This window comes from Myripristis murdjan, chromosome 20 (genome assembly GCF_902150065.1).
Source record: "Myripristis murdjan chromosome 20, fMyrMur1.1, whole genome shotgun sequence".
NCBI lineage: Eukaryota > Metazoa > Chordata > Actinopteri > Holocentriformes > Holocentridae > Myripristis > Myripristis murdjan.
The window spans coordinates 9,008,922-9,028,035 of NC_043999.1; the positions used below are offsets into that span (position 1 = coordinate 9,008,922).

At 44.0% G+C, this 19,114-nt stretch overlaps 1 protein-coding gene across 1 annotated transcript; it reads right to left on the reverse strand.

Moving 5' to 3' along the window:
• Window positions 1-6,025: 6,025 nt before the first annotated feature.
• LOC115379218 (highly reducing polyketide synthase PKS6-like) lies at window positions 6,026-18,365 on the reverse strand. The gene is given in 11 exon segments (XM_030079939.1): window positions 6,026-6,387; window positions 6,425-7,552; window positions 10,235-10,386; window positions 10,472-10,663; window positions 13,422-13,775; window positions 13,778-15,893; window positions 16,506-16,687; window positions 16,801-17,007; window positions 17,255-17,415; window positions 17,721-17,874; window positions 18,308-18,365. Coding segments are annotated over 11 exon segments (4,956 nt in total). The 3' UTR covers window positions 6,026-6,135.
• Window positions 18,366-19,114: the final 749 nt, after the last annotated feature.

Below are 19,114 nucleotides of genomic sequence, written 5' to 3' on the forward strand. Positions count from 1 at the left end.
CCTTCCTGCCTCTCTAACTCTTTTTTTTTAATCTAACCCTTTCTTCGTAATATCTATTGCAGTGCATTAAAATATGTTCTACATTTTCAGTTGTATTACAAGCTGAGCAATTTTGTGATTCCACTTTTCCCAATAAAAATAGTGTCTTATTTAAACCCGTGTGATCAAACCTCAACCTTGATAACACTACCTCCTCTCTTCTATTTCTTCCCTTAATATTCTGTACTTTGATTGTGTTTTGTATACTGTAGTATATTCTGCCCTTACTGTCCTCATTCCACTTCTTCTGCCAAAATTCTGATATTTTTGAGTTGATTAGTGTTTTTCCCTCACCTTTCCCAAACGGTATATTAATTATATGTGTCTTGCTAAGTGCTCTTTTTGCCACCCTATCCCTTTTAATCCTGCATGAGCAGGTACCCAGCAAAATTCAATCTCAATCCCCATTTTCTGGATTCTATACAGGCACTGAAGGATTTCAAACAAGCCTCAGAGACGGAGCAGTAGGCTACACTTTGACAGCCCTGGGAGCGTCGCGGTGTGTTGAAATCAGGTTGAAATTAGTGGATTGCGGAACTTTCTACAACAGATTGACGCTTGATAGGCCGCGGTTTCATCCAATCCCCTTCGCCTTCCTGCTCTGAGACTGCTCTGATAGGCTAAGATAGAGTTTCGACCAGCCCCCATGCTGGGTGCGTTTCATTACGAATGCGGGGCGCACCGAGCAAACCTGTTTAATGTAAATGTATGCGAAATAAGTGACGCATATTTAGACATGTGTGCACTAAACATAAAAAAAAACAAAACAACAACAACAACAACAAAAAACAAAAAAAAACAAATATGTAGTTCAGTGAAATAGGGCAGGCACAATTTTGGCTAAATAGTATCATATTATTATTATTATTATTATTATGTGCTTGCCTTGAAAAGGCAACACATCTTAAAATCTTGCATACTTTTTATTTTTATTATAGGTTATTATTCCACTCTTTTTTCGGCGCGCTACTCCTCCTACAGCTTTGGTTTTAGGCCCCCACAATGAATTGGGAAAATGTGCGGCCCCATTGGGAGAAGTGTGCTATTACTTTTATAAGGAATCCGACCCACGGAATTCTCAAAATTCCAATTTTCCTGAAAATTTCGGCCATCCGAAATGAATGGCCAAAACTTCAGAAGGCTCCAGGGCCCAGAGCTTTGGACCTGCGTCCACGCACCAAATACGAAAAATGTGCGTCTTGTGGAGAAGAAGAGGTGTGTCAATTTTCAAACCGATCAGACTTTAGGATTTCTCATAATTCAATTTTAAAATCGCGATTTTGCCCTCATAGAAAAAGAATGGGAAATCGGCAGACACTCATGCATTTTCAAAGCCTCACAGCTCCCTCATTCTTTGGCTCACAGACTCCATTCAAAGCTTAAATGACTCAGCAGATGTTCAACTTTATGTGTGTCATCTTCAATTTTTCATGTCTGTCTTAGTTTGGCATAAAACACAGTTTAAGTTTGGAGTTATTTTTGAGCCGCCTCTGACTTTTGAATGAGTGTGTATTGCGTGAGCTAGAGTGGCATTCCTGAGGGCTAGAGTGGAGCAGCCCTTAAAATTCGCCTAAAACTTTTGTCTTTAACTTGCTCTCCTGGCCACAATTTTCACTCCACATGCATAATTTTTTGGAAAGTAGTAGGAAAACTAGTTGTGCTTTGAAAAATGTAAATACAAAAGCAAAGTAGCTTCAACTTTTTAAACTGTGACCCTTAACGAGGCAGGAGTGCCAGCTCTCTACCCCATAGACTCCCATTATATCTGGAATGCAAAGTCTCAGGAGAGAAGCAGAAGGACACACTTTTCCAACTCGCTCTAAGGTGGGCATTTTTGGGAGTTGGAAAATAATTTTGACACAGTTTGAAAGCCCAAAGCCTTGCCTTTCTCATGATACCTTTTATTTTCTGCTCGGACTTACTGTCATTGAGAACAAAGCAGTAGTTTGACCACTATGTTTAGATGATTTTTCACAGAAGCAGCACTGTCACTCATGCTGTGTGCTTCATAGAGCCTCATTTCTGGCTCCGCCCACACAAGCCCCAGTGGCACAGTGGATAGTGTCTCTGCCTGCCATGCAGGAGACCAGGGTTCAACTCCCCGCCTGGGCAAGAGCCACAACACTACACAGCCCACAAACAGCACAGGGCTGCTGATTTAGCGCATGTCCAGGCGCTCGCAAGGCAAGCACATCAAAGTTTCTTCAGAAACTTTATAATTATTATTATTATTATTATTAAAGTGTGGACAGATGAAGCTACAGCAGCTCTACAGGACTGTTTTGAATGCACATACTGGCAGGTGTTCAAAGATGCTGCTACCCAGGAGATCCACATCGACCTTGTAGACTACACAAATATGCTGATGATGTGAGAAATGCCATGTTTAATGAATCAATTAAGAGGGAACCACATTTTAATTTCGTTATACAACCTGTTGTATAATGACAAATAAACTTCCTTGTATTCCTTGTATTAATGTTGTTCTTCTTCTTCCTCTTCTTCTTCTTCCTCTTCTTCTTCTCATTAGTATTGTTGTTGTCGTTACTATTATTCTCATTATATCACTCGTCTTCTTATTTTTCTTCTTCTTCTTAGTATTGTTGTTGCTGTTGTGTTTTTTAAGTGTATGTTTATTAATTTTGAGAAAATAATGCAACATTCAGTGTCCTGTAAATAAAAAGTATAGCAAGCAACTGGAGAGAGTTTACAAGTACAGTCAGTATGAATAATGCATATAGAAATCTACAACTGAAGAAAACAAGATCATTATTGCTGATCATTCATTACTCTCATCCCAGAGGCAGACAACAACACCAAGCCAACAACAACAACAATAATAATGATGATAATGGAAGAAGAAGAAGAAGAAGAAGAAGAAGAAGAAGAATTTTTTGGTGTCTCTCTCTCTCTCTCTCTCTCTCTCTCTCTCTCTCTCTCTCTCTCTCTCTCTCTCTTTCAGACTCTGTCCACTAGGTGGCAGCCTGTATTCATCTGTCACTACATGGTCCAGCTGGAGGAGCCCACCTCCACACCTCCACACCTGACACACACGTCCTGCAGCCACATTAACAAACTGGTGCTGGGGCAAAGCTCAGCCTTGGCTCGGCTCTGGCTCTGCTGGCGAGGAATCCCCAGTTACAGCCCCGAGTCCCTCCCTCACTCACTCACTCACTCACTCACTCACTCACTCACTCACTCACTCGCACCCTGAGCTCACCCAAAAACCATGAATGGCTCATTCATTTGGCCCAGCCTTTATTTCAGCACACAGTGGGATTGTGCGCAGTGGGCAGAGGGTCATCAGAGCAGGAAACACGGTGCCGGCCATCAGCTGATTGTGTGTAAGCAAACATTTCCTTCCCCATCAGATCAATCAGCAAAGCAGAAAGAGCACGGCTGTGTATGTGTGTGCATGTGTGTAGTATTTGTGAACATATATACATCTGTGCATGTGGGTGTGTTAGCTCCCGATTCTTTTGTTGAAAGCCCAAGAACAGACCGGAGTCAGTCTTCAATTTTCTGATGCAATATTTATTATGGTCACATATAAAGCAAGGCAGCGCTGGTCTCAGTGTGACAGAGCTCCCGCAGGATCTCAGTCAGAAAGAGCCCCGATATCAGGAAATGATACACATTTATGTTCTTGGGCTGGGCCTGCCCCGTACATAGGTTGGACTTAAACGCAACCGAGAATAATTGGCCAGTTACCCGGACATTGACAGGCCAACCACTGTCCATGCCTTGTTCACGGAATGTGTGATGCTAGTGTGTGAATGTTGACTGGGCGTGTATCTAATGCAACAGACCTAAATAACAAGATAGAGAAAGTACATCTGGCTTTTGCTTTGTCTATCCTCTGCTTAGCAGCCAAGCTGTCCTGAACTATGTAATACATTGGATAATGCAAGAAACATTGAACTATACGGCCAATTGTAACAGGTGTGAGGTAGAAAAAGAGAGAAAATTGAAAGACAAAGAGGTGTTTATTTATTTATAAGGCTATAGAACATAATTGAATTTGCCCTCATTGGAAACCCGCAGGGTTAAGGCTATTACTTGTCTGTACCTCCCCTGATTGCGGTGTTTCCTCCTACTTTAGCTTCCTTTTCCATGTTTATTTAAGCCACAAGTGGTGGCAAGCAGGGCAGCAAGTTGCCGTAAGTGGCTGCTGATTAATTTTTCATATATTACAATGGATGCCTCACAGTAAATCACCTTAATTATATGCCAAGCACTCCACAGGTCAGCAGGAAATGGTTCATGTTATTCCAGTGAAATATGGATATCAGACAATCCAAGCTGGGATCAGAAATATTTCTGATATTTCGTGATTGTGTGACACAATGCCCAACTGTCTCGTGTTTGTCTGTTTTTTGCATCTCCTCTCTCTCCTGTAGGATGTTTGCTATTGTTGATAGGCGCCTGTTTGTCATTAGCGGATAAAAAAAAAAAAAAAAACACATCAGCCATAACAGTTTACTCAAAATCATTTACCATCAGATTGATTATTAAACAGGTTAATAAACAGAATGAGTCATATTCTAGTGCAAAACATCCATTGAAAACTGGTTGCATGATAATAGGCAAGGTGACGTGCTTTATGGTTAAAACACTGTAAAATGCTTGTTTAAAAAAATTCAATATCAAAAAGAGAGAGAAACAATCATCATATCTAAACACTTCTTTAAACACAATATGAACACAGGCGTCTGAAAAACACAAAGTGCTGATTCATTGTCGGTGTGTTTTTAACTGTACTTTTACTGCTTTTCCTCTGGGTAGTTTCGGTTTTAATTAGTGTTCATTATCTTCCCGGGCCGGCGTTAACTCTGACCGCTGGGGATTTAAAACATGCTTTGTTGTGTTTTTGAGGCATTTTAACGCATTATTTAAGTCAAACCGTATCCTTTTTTGAATGAGCAAGTCCTGGCCCCAGCCCCAGCCCCAGCTACAGGCACCTCTCCAGAGACCAGGACCCCCGGGCTCCACCAGCACCAGCCGCAGGCCCAACCCCAGCCCCAGCCTCAGCTGCAGCCCCAGGCCCAGCCCCAGCCCCAGGCATCTCTCCGGGGACCAGAACCTCCGGGCTCCACCAGCACCAGCCACAGGCCCAAACCCAGCCCCAGCCTCAGCTGCAGCCCCAGGCCCAGCCCCAGCTCCAGGCACCTCTCCAGGGACCAGTATCTCCGGGCTCCACCAGCACCAGCTACAGCCACAGCACCAGCCGCAGGCCCAACCCCAGGCCCAGCCTCAACCGCAGCCCCAGGCCCAGCCTCAACCGCAGCCTCAGCCCCAGCTGCAGGCCCAGCCCCAGCCGCAGGCCCAGCCGCAGGCCCAACCCCAGCTGCAGGCCCAACCCCAGCCCCAGCCAGCCCAAGGCTCAGACCCATGATTTCTATTGCATTTCTATGACTGTTTGCCCTGAATTGTTTTGTTCAACCCCAATTTTAAGAGATTAAAAAAGAATTCAGTTTGGGCATATTTTTTGGTTGGTTTGGTTATCTTTGTAGAAAATTCAAATGATCTTGCTTTTGACTGTAGTTCGCATACAATTTTTGTGTGAATATTTTATAATTGTATATTCATGGTATTATATGTAATCATTCACCGATTGCCACTGAGAATGAGAGGAGTTGCAATTATTTCCAAAATTGCTGACTGCTATGAATTATTTTAATAAATGTTCCTTGAATCTAATGCAAATGTTTATTTTGTGAGCGTTTTAGTGGATTTTAAGCGTACAAATTCCATTTAAGGATTTTAGAAAAAAAAAACAAACAAAAAAACAACACATCTCTGTTAATTTTAATACAACTTTGTGTTGAATTATTTAACACACAACATGTGTTAAATGTGTTAACACACTGATTGTGTTGAAAACAACATGAAATGTGTTGTACTTAACTAGACACACAGGTGTGTTAAAAATTAACACATGATGTGTTATTTTCAAGACATCTATTTTGAAAGTGTAACAGCCTCTTCAAGCCTGTTATTGAACTCACTTGAAAAAAAAAATCTCAATTAGTCCAGAGCTGGAATATTATGGTGGTTAAACTGGAAATTACATATGTGTAACTGTGTTTAACAGTTTTACAATCTTGTTGAAACAGCAATGTCTTCAATTAGAATGGACTGCCTGGAGATTACGCTCGTAGCTTCCTCACTTAGCATTGCTATCAGTGTTGATAGCGTGGCATTGGGATCCAACAATTTCACCAAAAGCACAATCACACCTCTCTCTTGAAAGATGAGATTCTGCAGAGTCATGGCCTGCATTGAGTCAATGCCTAAGGATGAAAGAGGCAATTCGTCATGAAGCTCACTCTTGTCAGTACCAATGGTCTTGCTGAGTAGAGATTTGACAGTCTTTTGGTGCGACTGACTCTGTTTCTTTGATTTGTGAATTCATCTCATTTGATTTTTGGAAAAACTCCTCTACTAATGGGGACAGACGTATGGTCAAGGCAGCATTTTGAGAGATGATGTTGTATCTGATGTTTTTGAAATGAAACCTGCACACAGCCTGTTGTGGTCTGTTGATCAAAAGGCACTGTTCCAAACTTTTATGAATTTCGGCCACATTCAACACCATCATCCCTTTTGCCTCCAGAAACCTTTGGAGATGTTTATTTTCCAAGAGGAGGCCGAGGTTCAGAGCTCCCCAATTGATAGACTGTCCAGGGAGCCCAAGTTTGCGTCGATACTGACAGAATGTGTCAAGGAATGTGTTGGCCGCAGCATAGTTTGTCTGTGATGCATTTCCCAGAAAAGCAGAGATGGAAGAGTAGCACACAAAGTAGTCTAACTGACAGTGCTGTGTTGAATGATGCAGATTCAGAGCACCGTTCACCTTAGGTTTGAGAACTTTCTCAAAGAAAGATTTGTCAAGGGTCTCAATCAGCCCGTCATTCAAGACGACTGCACTGTGAAACACTCCTCTGATAGGACAACCAGGGAATTTCTAGCCAATGGCACTGATGGTCTGGCACACAAGCTCAGACACAGAGACATCACACTCCATGCTAGTGATGCATGTCCCACACTGTTTAACCACATTGTCTATCTTTTTTTGCACATCTGGTGTAGGTCTGCTTCTGGAGAGTATGACAACATACCCCCCTCCTCTTTGAGAAATGAACTTTACTGTTTCAAAGCCCAGCCCAGAAAGACCACCTGTCACAATGTACACAGCTCTCTTTTGAAAAAGCTGTTTTTTTCTTGGCATCAGTGGAATGTCAGATAATTTGCCCTCAACATCTCTTTCCAGCGCCACAACTGGCAGTTTCTTTGAGCTGAAGTATGAATCTGATCTGCTTAAAGCAACGGTGTTGTTGTTTTCAGATTCCACATTCTGAAAGGTAAAACTCTCAAGAGCAAAATTCCTGTTCAAGTCCAAGGACTTGAGCCAGTCATGAATGTATGGCCTCTGTGCAATCAGGGATCCCTTTTGCAAAACAGTTGTCACGTTTATGGTCTGTATGTGACAGTGTTGTGCAAGTTCATAGTTCTCATGAACTAGTTCAAAGTTCAGTTCACACAGTATAAAAATTAATAGTTCACGTTCATAGTTCACCATTTCAATTTTGAACTAGTTCAAAGTTCAGTTCATTTCATTTCAAAGTGAGAATGAAAGACTGACCTTGTTTTTCAAAGAAAACTATGATATCCATCACCACCTAAAACTGTTCGCTGTTTACAATTATATATTGTCCTAGTGGAATTGTAGAAATCTGTAAATCTCAAACAATGTAGTCCATTATTAATTTGTCTACCTGTTGCTGGGAAATCCAGTAATACCCCTGAAGGCTGCAGGCAGTGTGACTTGGGTCGTTTGGGGCTGGCAGGGTGTGTTCTTGCCCATTCCTGATGACTTTTTGGGATTGTCAAGGACTTGTAGATATTTTCTCACACTGGATGGATGCTTCAACTCCAAATGCCTTTTCAAATTTGAAGTTGATATGTCCACCTGCGCTGAAAGTGTTTTTCAGCGCAGGTGGACATGATTTGCACAGAAAGGTTAGATTTTTGCTGTCGGAATCAATGTAGGGCCCTATAAAATCCGTGTCACAACAGGGTAACATGAAGCAACACGGTCACGAACTCTCAGTTTGCTAACATCCCTTCCGACTGCTGTAACAGTGCCACTGAAATCAAGAGCAAGTAGCTTGTGTTTCTGAGATGAGTATTTGTTCCAGTAGAGTGTCTGGCCAAATTTCAAATGTGAAGCACTGACAGGGAAATAATCAGATGAATGAACACATATCTTACTGAGCTTAATTTCAACTGATGTGTTGCTGACTGGCTGGTCTTCCTCATAAGAATGAATGGCTAACAGGTTAGTCACAGTGTGTGCATGAGGTGTCTGGAGGATGTAGGGCTCAGACAACGTAGAGCTGAGACTGCCTTCTGAACTGTCAGTGATTTGAACCGGGTTAGGGGTAATGGAAGGTTTCAAAATCAATCCGTCTTTCACCACCAATTCTGGGTACTTCTGGCAAGGATATGATTTTAAGACCTGAGACAAAGCTGCAATGTCCTTAGCAGAGACTGAACTCATGTCAATCAGCTGGAATGAGAGATCTGGTATCTCTGCAGCAAATGATCTTGTCATGCCTAAGAGAACAAAACCTGGACTTACATGTTCTACTGTGATTTCAGAGGAGCAGTGGGTTATTGCTCTGATGGAGTTTGGAAAACCAATCATCTTCAGTTCAAGGACTATGTCACAGAGTGATCAGGAGAGACCTTGTTTTCAGTCTGCTTTATATTTTTCTCTTTATTTGCAGTGAGTTGAGTGTTTTCTTTATAAGTCTCCCTTGTGTGTATATGTGTGGAGGACCTCCCCTATTTGACAGCAGCGCACCCGCTACCACTCACCTAATCAAGCCATGATTGTTGGATGGACAATTAAAGGCAGTCGGGACACAGGTGCGAGGCAGGCTGGCCCAGGGAGAGCTACAGACGCGGGTAGAGGACGCCACGGCGGAGTTGCGGGACGGAGTGAGTCGCCACGACTGATAGAGGCGAGTGATTAACCCTCTGGACTTGTTTAATGTGCCTCCGCTGTGAGCCGGTGCGGCTTTATCTGTGCTTCTCCCCTCTCCTTTCCTCCTGCCTGAGGCTCGACCGCTGTGCACCTGGCGCAGAGTCGGACGGCTCGCTGCCTCTGGAGAAAGCACCGACCGGGGCCGTAGCCACGTCACCTGAGGCTCGCCACACCAGCGGCCCCCCGCTTCTTCCTTCTACCTCCATCCCTGGCCTGGAGCTAATGGACTAAAGACTTTTTTATGCACCCCCAAACTTTTATCTGATTGAACTGTGAAAATAAACTGTTTTTTTCATTGGACTTGTCTCTTGTCTGTGCGCTTGGTACCAGAGAAAAAAAAACCCAGTGACATTTTTTCTTGGCGTTGTTCGGCAGGATCTCTGGTGTACAAGTCCACAGTCATGAGCGTAGAAAACCAGGTAGCTGCACCTGGACAGGCAGTTTTTAATGCAATGTGGCCATGGTTCATGGGGGTATCATGGGCTCCAAAATTTGATGGTAAAAAGAATGGAAGTAAATATGGGGACTGGGCCAGCCAGATGAAAGCCCTTCTCAGGGCTCAGAACCTCACAGAACAGCAGAAAATTGATTTTATCTTTAGTGCTGTTGAAGGGGATGCCAAACGGGAAATTCAGCTGCTTAGTGGACTAGATAGAGACACAGCTGATAAAATTTTTAACTTTTTAAATGGATTGTATGGGGGAACTTCATCTGCTGCTGACCTGCATGTGAAATTTTTTAACATTAGGCAGGGCAGTGGGGAGTCGCTCAGTGATTTTAGCCTTCGGATCCGGGAGGCCTTCCAGCAATGGAGGGCAGTGGAGCCAGATGGAACAGCCCGCCAGGACACCACTCTAAGGGATCAAATGATTGCTAGCCTACAGCCTGGACCATTAAAAAAAGAACTTCAAAGGCAGGTACGCAGAAGCCCTAACATGTCTTGTTCTGAGCTGTTTCAGGAGGCTAAGGAGTTGGAGAAGGAGGGTTGGGGTGATGACTATGAGAGCCAGTCCCATCAGGTAACCACAGTGCCCTCTGTTGATGACCTTGTTAAGTGGAAGGATCAGACTAGAGCAGAGGTTGTGAAATTGGTTACTGAACTGAAAAATAGCTTGAAGGAGGAGCTTAAATGCAGTAGAGAGCCTTCTGGTCGCCCCCGACGGCCATTTGCACACCCTCGCTGGGATGAGCAGGGGCGCCCCATTTGCTTGCAGTGTGGACAACCAGGGCATATCCGCCGGGATTGCCCACAGCGGGAGCAGGCCCAGCAGCCTTTAAACTCCCAGGTCCGGCCACTGTAGGGCGAGTGGACGGAGAACAAAGGGAGGAGACGCCATCTAAGCCCTCTTTCATCGGCAAGTGCCCAGCAGTGGAGGTTACAGCTGGAGGAAAAACCATCCCCTGTCTCCTGGACACTGGGTCCCAGAGCATTTGCCTGCTGCCAGAGGGTAATGGTGGTGGGCCCTACAGAGGACCAGCCCATCACAGCCCGGTTGACCAAGCAACAGCCAGTTATGGTGCCCCCAGAGACGGAGATGGTATTGTGGACCCAGGTTCCTGGAAATGCTGGAGCTGACAGATGGGGAAGTGGAGGTGGCAGTGAGGGCTGTTCAGGAACTGGTGGAAGATGACACGGCAGGAGGCCTCCCCCAGTGCCCTCACCTTCCCCAGACCCAGCAGGATCAGGTGAATCAACTGTTAACTAAGTGGAAGTGTGTGTTTGCCCAGGATGAGGAGGATTTGGGGGAGACTAGTGCTGTATTGCATCAGATTCCCACTAGTAATGCACCCCCTTCCTGGGAGAGGTATCGACCTGTTCCTCCTAGTCTTTACCAAGAACTCAGATCTCTGTTACAGAGCATGCTAGAAAAATCGGTTATCCGAGAGAGCAGCAGCCCATGGGCAGCCCCAGTTGTCTTGGTAAAAAAGAAGTCAGGGGCCTGGAGATTTTGTGTAGACTACCGTCGCCTCAATGCCCTCACCCATAAGGACGCCTACCCACTTCCCCGAATTGAAGAGGCCCTCACCACCCTGAGCCAAGCAGAGTGGTATTCCACCCTTGACCTCGCAAGTGGCTACTGGCAGGTGAAGATGGACCTTGCAGATCGGGAAAAGACAGCTTTTACAACTCCTCTGGGGTTGTATGAGTTTGAGAGAATGCCATTTGGACTCTGCAATGCCCCTGCAACCTTCCAGAGGCTGATGCAGCGCTGCCTTGGGTCCCAGGCATGCCCGCCTTCCAGTGGATATGTTGATGGGAGCCTGCCCAGCCACTGGAAGGGCTACACCAGGAGGGTGGGTGCAAGCACATCATAGAACTCTACTCAGAGCTTATGAAATTGTTGCAAAAGGTGCCCAACAGAGACAAATGAGGGACCAGCAACGCTACAATCGGAGACAGAGGGCCTCACCACTTCTGCCAGGTGAGAGGGTGCTCATCAGAAACTTCCGCAGGAGAGCTTAAGGGAAGTTGGGTACGGGAGCCTTTTGTTGTTGTCTCAGCACTCTCCCCTGATAGCCCGGTGTATAGAGTTCGACCAGAAGGCCATGAGGGCCCAGAGCGGACAATCCATCGCAATAATCTGAGACCTTGCTTGCACCCCCTCGTAGAGCCCCCTCAAGAAGCAGAACAACAGCAGGGCACCCCAACGGTGAGTGGATATCCTCTGATGCTTCCCTTTAGGCCTCAGTGGGTCCCAGTACAGGAGGAGGTTGCAGAGGGGCAACCAGCAGAGTTACCACAACGGCCGGACACAGAAGAAAATGGACCTGAAGCTGCAGAACTCGCTGGGCTAGACCAGCAGCCAAGAGAGAGCCTGCCTCGCAGGTCCACATGGACAAACTTGGGAGAGAAGCCTGCCCGGTACTGTGAGTAGAAGCTATTGTCGGGACGACAATGCGTCAAGTTGGGGGGAGTGTCACAGAGTGACCAGGAGAGACCTTGTTTTCAGTCTGCTTTATATTTTTCTCTTTATTTGCAGTGAGTTGAGTGTTTTCTTTATAAGTCTCCCTTGTGTGTATGTGTTGAAGAAAATCACAGTAGTCCAATCTAGGAGTTTGCTGTAATGGTGTGAGTTTATTAAAGTGTACCGGCACACTGGTGAACTGACCGACACAGAGGGTATCTGGTACGGTGAGCTGACCAAGAGCAATGTCAGGGGGAGACCTTTATACAGTGAGTACAGACAGTATGTAAATAGGTAGAGAACAAAAGGTGAGGGAAGGTATTGTACGACAGTGATCAAGGTACTGTAAGGCAGTGATCAGGCAAGGTGCGGTTCCAAATGGGAACAAAGACATGGTAAGTGTTCATGTGCATGCCTAAAGGATTGAATGCTGGGCCCATCCTGTCGTCTGGGCCCGTCAATTAGCTGAATCAATCAGACGTCCTGAATCAATCAGGAAGTCTGAGCCACCCGAAATGTGTATTTTGCTTCCACATATGTGTGTGGAGGACCTCCCCTATTTGACAGCAGAGCACCCGCTACCACTCACCCAATCAAGCCATGATTGTTGGATGGACAATTAAAGGCAGTTGGGACACAGGTGCGAGGCAGGCTGGCCCGGGGAGAGCTACAGACGCGGGTAGAGGACGCCACGGCGGAGTTGCGGGACGGAGTGAGTCGCCACGACTGATAGAGGCGAGTGATTAACCCTCTGGACTTGTTTAATGTGCCTCTGCTGTGAGCCGGTGCGGCTTTATCTGTGCTTCTCCCCTCTCCTTTCCTCCTGCCTGAGGCTCGACCGCTGCGCACCCGGCGCAGAGTCGGACGGCTCGCTGCCTCTGGAGAAAGCACCGACCGGGGCCGTAGCCACGCCACCTGAGGCTCGCCACACCAGCGGCCCCCCGCTTCTTCCTTCTACCTCCATCCCTGGCCTGGAGCTAATGGACTAAAGACTTTTTTATGCACCCCCAAACTTTTATCTGATTGAACTGTGAAAATAAACTGTTTTTTTCATTGGACTTGTCTCTTGTCTGTGCGCTTGGTACCAGAGAAAAAAAAAACCCTGTGACAACTATTTGGTGGAAAATCTGACAGCAGTTCACCAAATTTTGCAACACAGTATCAGCTGCCAGTAAAGTGAGGTCTTCTTGACCCCAAATAAACAAGACCTCCTCAAAGTTTTTTTGTCAAGAGACTTGGGAATCCGTGGCTCAAGATATCTTTTGCTTGTGTTATAGGAATGTATCTAGATCCTGAGTCCAGGTATTGTTGCATGGCTTTTGAGATCCCCAACTGGTCAGAGAAGACCAATGCCTTAGGAGGAGGAGTGGGTGTGATTGTTTCATTATGGTAGAAGCATTCCTCAACAACATGCAAACCATTACCAAGGTACTTGATTAGCACATTCTTAAGCTCAAGTAATTCTTCTGGAACACTGACAGCTGAAAAAGCCTCCATTAGTTCTTCCCCATAGTGTACATCCCCCTTATTTGTGAAAACAGTCCCATACTGAAAGCCACCTTGAGACAGAAATTCATAGAACTCCTCAGAGCTCACTACAGATTGGCATCTTTTGTAGATGGAGCTTAACGAAATACTTTGTTCCTCTATTAGTCTCTCCCTCTTGGAAACGACTGTGCCTGATGCATAGACTGCTGATGGGGAAAACACTTTGAAAGTAGTCTCATTCCCTGCTTGCTCTAGTTTTACTTTCATTTCAGGGGCGTTCTGGGTCAAAACAAATGGACAAATGGACTGAGCTGAAGTGAACTGAGAGGTACCTTTGGTTTGGCACGAGCCATGAATGCGGCTAAACCCAACTCAGCATAGAAGGCTCCAGGGATAATTGGTGTACCATTGTGTTTATGCTGTGTAAGATATGATGAACAATCAGACAACAAATCACAGCTGAAAACGTTGGTTTCACTGTCAGTCTGACAGAGCACAGGATGATTACCTGCTGTGCTTTTCTGTGCTGCCCCAATGATAACATTTCTCTCAGAGCAATCAAACTGGTATCTTGGGACGGGCAAGGACATTGTCTCAAATCCTTTGTAGAAGCAGTTCCAATCCACCTGAACCCCTAGCTCAAACAGCTTAGACACAATGGCCAATGCTGTTTCGTGATCTTTCTCTGGGTGCACTGAGGCAAGAACAGGTATGTCATTTCCCAGAGTTTCCATGATGTTCCTTTGGAGGGCCCTTCTTGGTCCTATCTCCACAAAAACAACATTTTTCTTCCCTTTAGCTGCTGACCTCACTGCCTGCTCAAAAGATACCGGTTCACGAATGTTTCTGGCCCAGTAGTCTCCTGTGCAAAAATCAGGCTGTTCTACCTCCTTGCCTGTCACTGTAGAAAACAACTCAGCCTCAAGGACATTCCTCTGCAAGAAGCCAATATTCTCCCGTGTTTCAGACATAATTGGGTCCATCATGTGGCTGTGGTAAGCAGCAGGGACATCCAGTATGCGAAGGAACAGATTCTGTCCCTTGGTTGAAGTGCTGAGCTTTTCATGCAGACTTTTTATTGCATCAACATCTCCTGAGAGGGTGCAGGACTGGGGGCTGTTGAAAGCAGCAATACAAACCATATCAGAGTAACGAGGGAGAAGATCAACAACCTCTGACACAGCCATGTTGCTGATCACAAGCATCTTCCCTCCTGTGACCTTGCTCTGAAGAGTACTGCGGTTGTAGATTACTTTTACTGCATCCTCAAGAGACAAAAGACCAGAGCAATGGGCGGCTGCAACCTCTCCAACAGAGTGCCCAAGTATCGCACCTGGCTTGACGCCCCAGTGCTTGAGGAGCGTGGCAATACCAACCTGAATGGCAAAGAGGAGGGGCTGGACAACATCTGGTTTTGTAAAGTCACTACTTTCAGTCTCACTCTCCAGTGTGTCCAAGATGTTCAGTTTGCTCAACCTTTGGAAAAGTTCTCCAATCTCTTTGATCTTATCTCTGAATACAGCCTCGTGTTTTAATAGCTGTTTACACATACCATGGTACGTGACACCATTCCCACAGAAGAAAAACACTAATCTTGGGTCTGAGTGGGAGGGGACAAGTTTCTTACTCAGGGCAGATTTCAACTGTTCTTTAAGATCAATTGCAGATGAAATCATGATGGCCTTTCTGTATTTGTGTTTTAGATGACTCCTCCTGCAAGCTGATGTGTACACCAGAGCATCTACATCAACTTTGCTGTTTACGTCTAGCTGTTTAATGGTATCTTCCATCATCAAAGTGAGAGATTTTGGTGAATTTGCAGACAAGACAAAACACTTCCTATCTTTCCTTTTACTCTTTTGCAGAAGGTAAGGCTGTTTATGCTGTTTGACAATGGCATGTGCATTTGTTCCCCCAAAGCCAAAGTTGTTCACTCCAGCTATTCTGTCAGTAGAGGCTTGCCACTTCTCTGGTTTGGTCGGGACTTTTATATTTAGGGTTTTGGCATCTACACTGGCGCTGTCATCAGAATAGAAAACAGAGGGGACAATGGTTTCGTGCTTCATCATTAAGAGTACCTTAATGAGCCCTGCCACTCCAGCTGCAGATTCTGTGTGTCCAATGTTGCTTTTCACAGACCCAATACGGAGTGTCTCTGAACCTGGAGGTCTGGCTTTAGCAATGACGTTGGAGATGCTTGCTGCCTCTGTTGGGTCTCCAACTGGGGTTCCAGTCCCATGCGCCTCTATGTACTGGACATTTGAAAGATCAGACTTCGAGTAGATGCTGCGCAGGAGCTCCTCTTGTTGAACCATGGAGGGCTTGGTGATTGGAGAGACTGTGTGACCATCTTGGTTGACTGCAGTTTTGCTGACAATTCCCCATACATGGTCACGGTCGTGTATAGCCTGTTTGGCAGATAAAGAGATGTAGTAATTAATCTGGTATGATGGTATACTCATGAACACATAGTCAAAATTATGCATTATTATATGATTTTAACAGTTATAACGGGTACATAATTTAGTGCCACTAATTACATATCAGATAACTGGGTTAACCTCTGGGTTGTCCAGTACTACTGTAAAAAACAGATTTTGGCTAACCATGAGAAATTAATGGGATACACTAAGCTGTGCTCAAACAACTTGAGTCCAGCTGCAACATTTAGTGAGGAGCGACATTTGCTCTGTACAAAAAGACACTCTAATCATGATATCATGATCTAAAAAATAGTTTATTGTGAATATTAGTGAATACTGCACCTCACTCTTCTTCCTTGAGTAAGTGTTTGTTTGTGTTTGTATGAATCTTGGTATCAGTGACATGAATTTGGGTCCAATATCTGATTCTATGTTATGTTATATAAAAACAAACAAACAAACAAACAACAACAAAAAAAAAACAAAAAAAACACTTGTGGTCTTTCTTTCTGACAAATAATTATGGATCTCAAGAAAAAATAATGTTGATATGAAAAATCCCATTATGCAATTACTGTTTTGTTCTTTCATTCTGACCTTTTTCAGTGGTTTCAGCAGAACTACCCCGCAGCCCTCTCCTCTGCCATAGCCGTCTGCTCTGCTGGAGAAAGGCTTGCTGGTTCCTTCAGGTGAAATCATCTTCGCCTTGCTGAGAGCAACAAACACTCTTGGCTCTATGATACAGCTGACACCTCCACAGAGCGCCATCTCACAGTCTCCTGATAAGATAAAGCATAGATTTTCAGAACCTTAAAACCTCCACAGGTACAGCTTTCCATCAGCGTTGCCCTGTATGTTGCTGCTTTTAGTCAGACGTACTGCACATACAGACCCTGTTTAATGGCTTGGCAAGCAAGATGAAGAGCCACAAGTGATGATGAGCAGGCACAGTCTATAGACATTGAGGGACCAGTGAAGTTGAAGATGTAGGAGACTCGGTTTGCTGCTATACTCATGGCTAGTCCTGTGCCAGTCCAGTGGTTGATAACATTTGGGTGCACATGTGCAGCAGATTGCTCATAATCTCTGTTCATCAGGCCTGTAACAATAACCATGCACAAAATACACACCATTTAGTACTTGCTGCACATACTGAAATTGGAAGATTTTACATCAGAGAAAATACTCAAAAACAATGCAAAGTTGCATTTTGAGTCAGCGCAGAAGCAGCATTGTTAATATCACACCAAATTTCCCCACCGTGGGACTAATAAAGGAATATCTTATCTTATCTTATCTTAAATGAAGGATATGCAATAATTCATGACACGTTTTTATGATCTTACCAAAGAACACTCCTGTCCTTGTCCCACTGGCCTTCTCCATAGGGATTCCAGCATTCTCTAAAGCCCGGTACACACACTGAAGAAGTTGCTTTTTTTGAGGGTCCATTTGTTCCACTTCGCTGTCACTGATGCCAAAGAACTTGTGGTCGAACTCATTGAATCTGGGGAGGAAAAAAATCAGAAAGTAAAAATAAAGATGACGTAATCTGATGGTGACATTATTGTCATTTTGACTGACACTGTAGATCACTGTCAAGCTGTTTTGGGGTTTTTTGTTTTGCTTTCAATTCTTCTCATTTTCATTGTCTCCCTCATTACACTCATCAGCATTACTCATAGTTATTAATTCATCCTGTGTTTACATATTAACACAAATATTTATGATAGTCATTAGTGAAACATAGGTCACAGGAAATATTTGCCATTATTTTTTCTTTAAAAATAGATGTGGACTTCATGACTGTACCCTTCAATGACAGCAGCCTTGGCTGTGCGGGATTTACCCGCTTTATTGTCATCGGGATCATACCAGCTGGCCAGGTCAAACCTTTCCTTGGGAATTGGCACAGAACAGTTCCTCCCATTCACCAGAACATCCCAAAAATTATCAAGACCTTCTCCTGTTAGAAAAGATACACAATTCATCAGATCCATTATGATATTGCAAATATAATTATTGTTTTGAACAGTGAAGTACATAGTACTGGTGCAAAAAGGTCCACCCCTTGTTTAAGCACTTTTTTTGCTTAAGAATTGAGTTGAAAATTAAATGACATGAGGTAGCAACTCTCAGTAAGCGCAAGTAAAGAAAACATGCTTAACAAAAAACGATTTTCAAAATTTAACTGAAAGTGATGAAATCCAAGGTGCACATTGTGTAGTCTCAGAATGCTTTATTTTGCCTGTTTGTATACCTTTGTATGAAGGTACATCTTTTGTGCGTTGTATCTGGTATTGTGGATATAAGCGTATGACAGAGAGATCTGTAAATTCTTCTTAATCTCAAAAATGCAGAGAAAGAGAAAAAAAAAAGTCAGATTTCAAAATGCTTACCCCCTGGAAAATTGCATCCTATCCCCACAACAGCGATGCCATCCTCAGCGTCCTCCATACTGATTTCACATTACTAACAGCAGCTGGAAAGAGAAATTAAAAATATTTGTACCTTCAAGTCAGCATCACTTTTCCCTGAAGACAATATTACATCAAGCTAAAATGAATTTGGCTGAGATTCTGTCAATCTTCAAGGCACTGCACTAGTGGTGTCATGCACACATCCGTCCTTCACCATACCATTTGCTCATATGCCTGGTAATGGCATCACTGCGTGTCTTACACTTGATTCTTATAGTAGAGTTACTTTTCTTTATTAACCCTCCTGTTATGTTCACATTTTTGAACATCCTTTATGTTTGGGGTCAATTTGACCCGTGCAGTTTAAACTTTCACAAAATTATTACAACTAAAATTCAAAGTTTATGTGTCAAGTACTTTATGTTTCTTTGTTGATTACCTAAAAAGCCCTTTGAATAAAACATAACTCCCCCCCAACCCCACTTATACATCCAGTATTCCTATTATGCGACAATGGAAAAATATTCAAATCACCATAAAATCTCACTGACTGATCTAAAATTGGAAAGAAATACTAATTTTTGGTGTTTTAATGGCTTTATATTATTTCTAAGTACAGGTTTTTGTTATTTCTAACCAATGCGTTACAAAGTGTGTACAGGACATTGAAAACATATCATCATGTCAATTTCATGTTTACCTGGTAGTGCCCATTACATTAGGAACACTCATTAAATATGAATAAAAAAAAAAAAAATGATGTTAATCATTTATTTAGAGACGTTA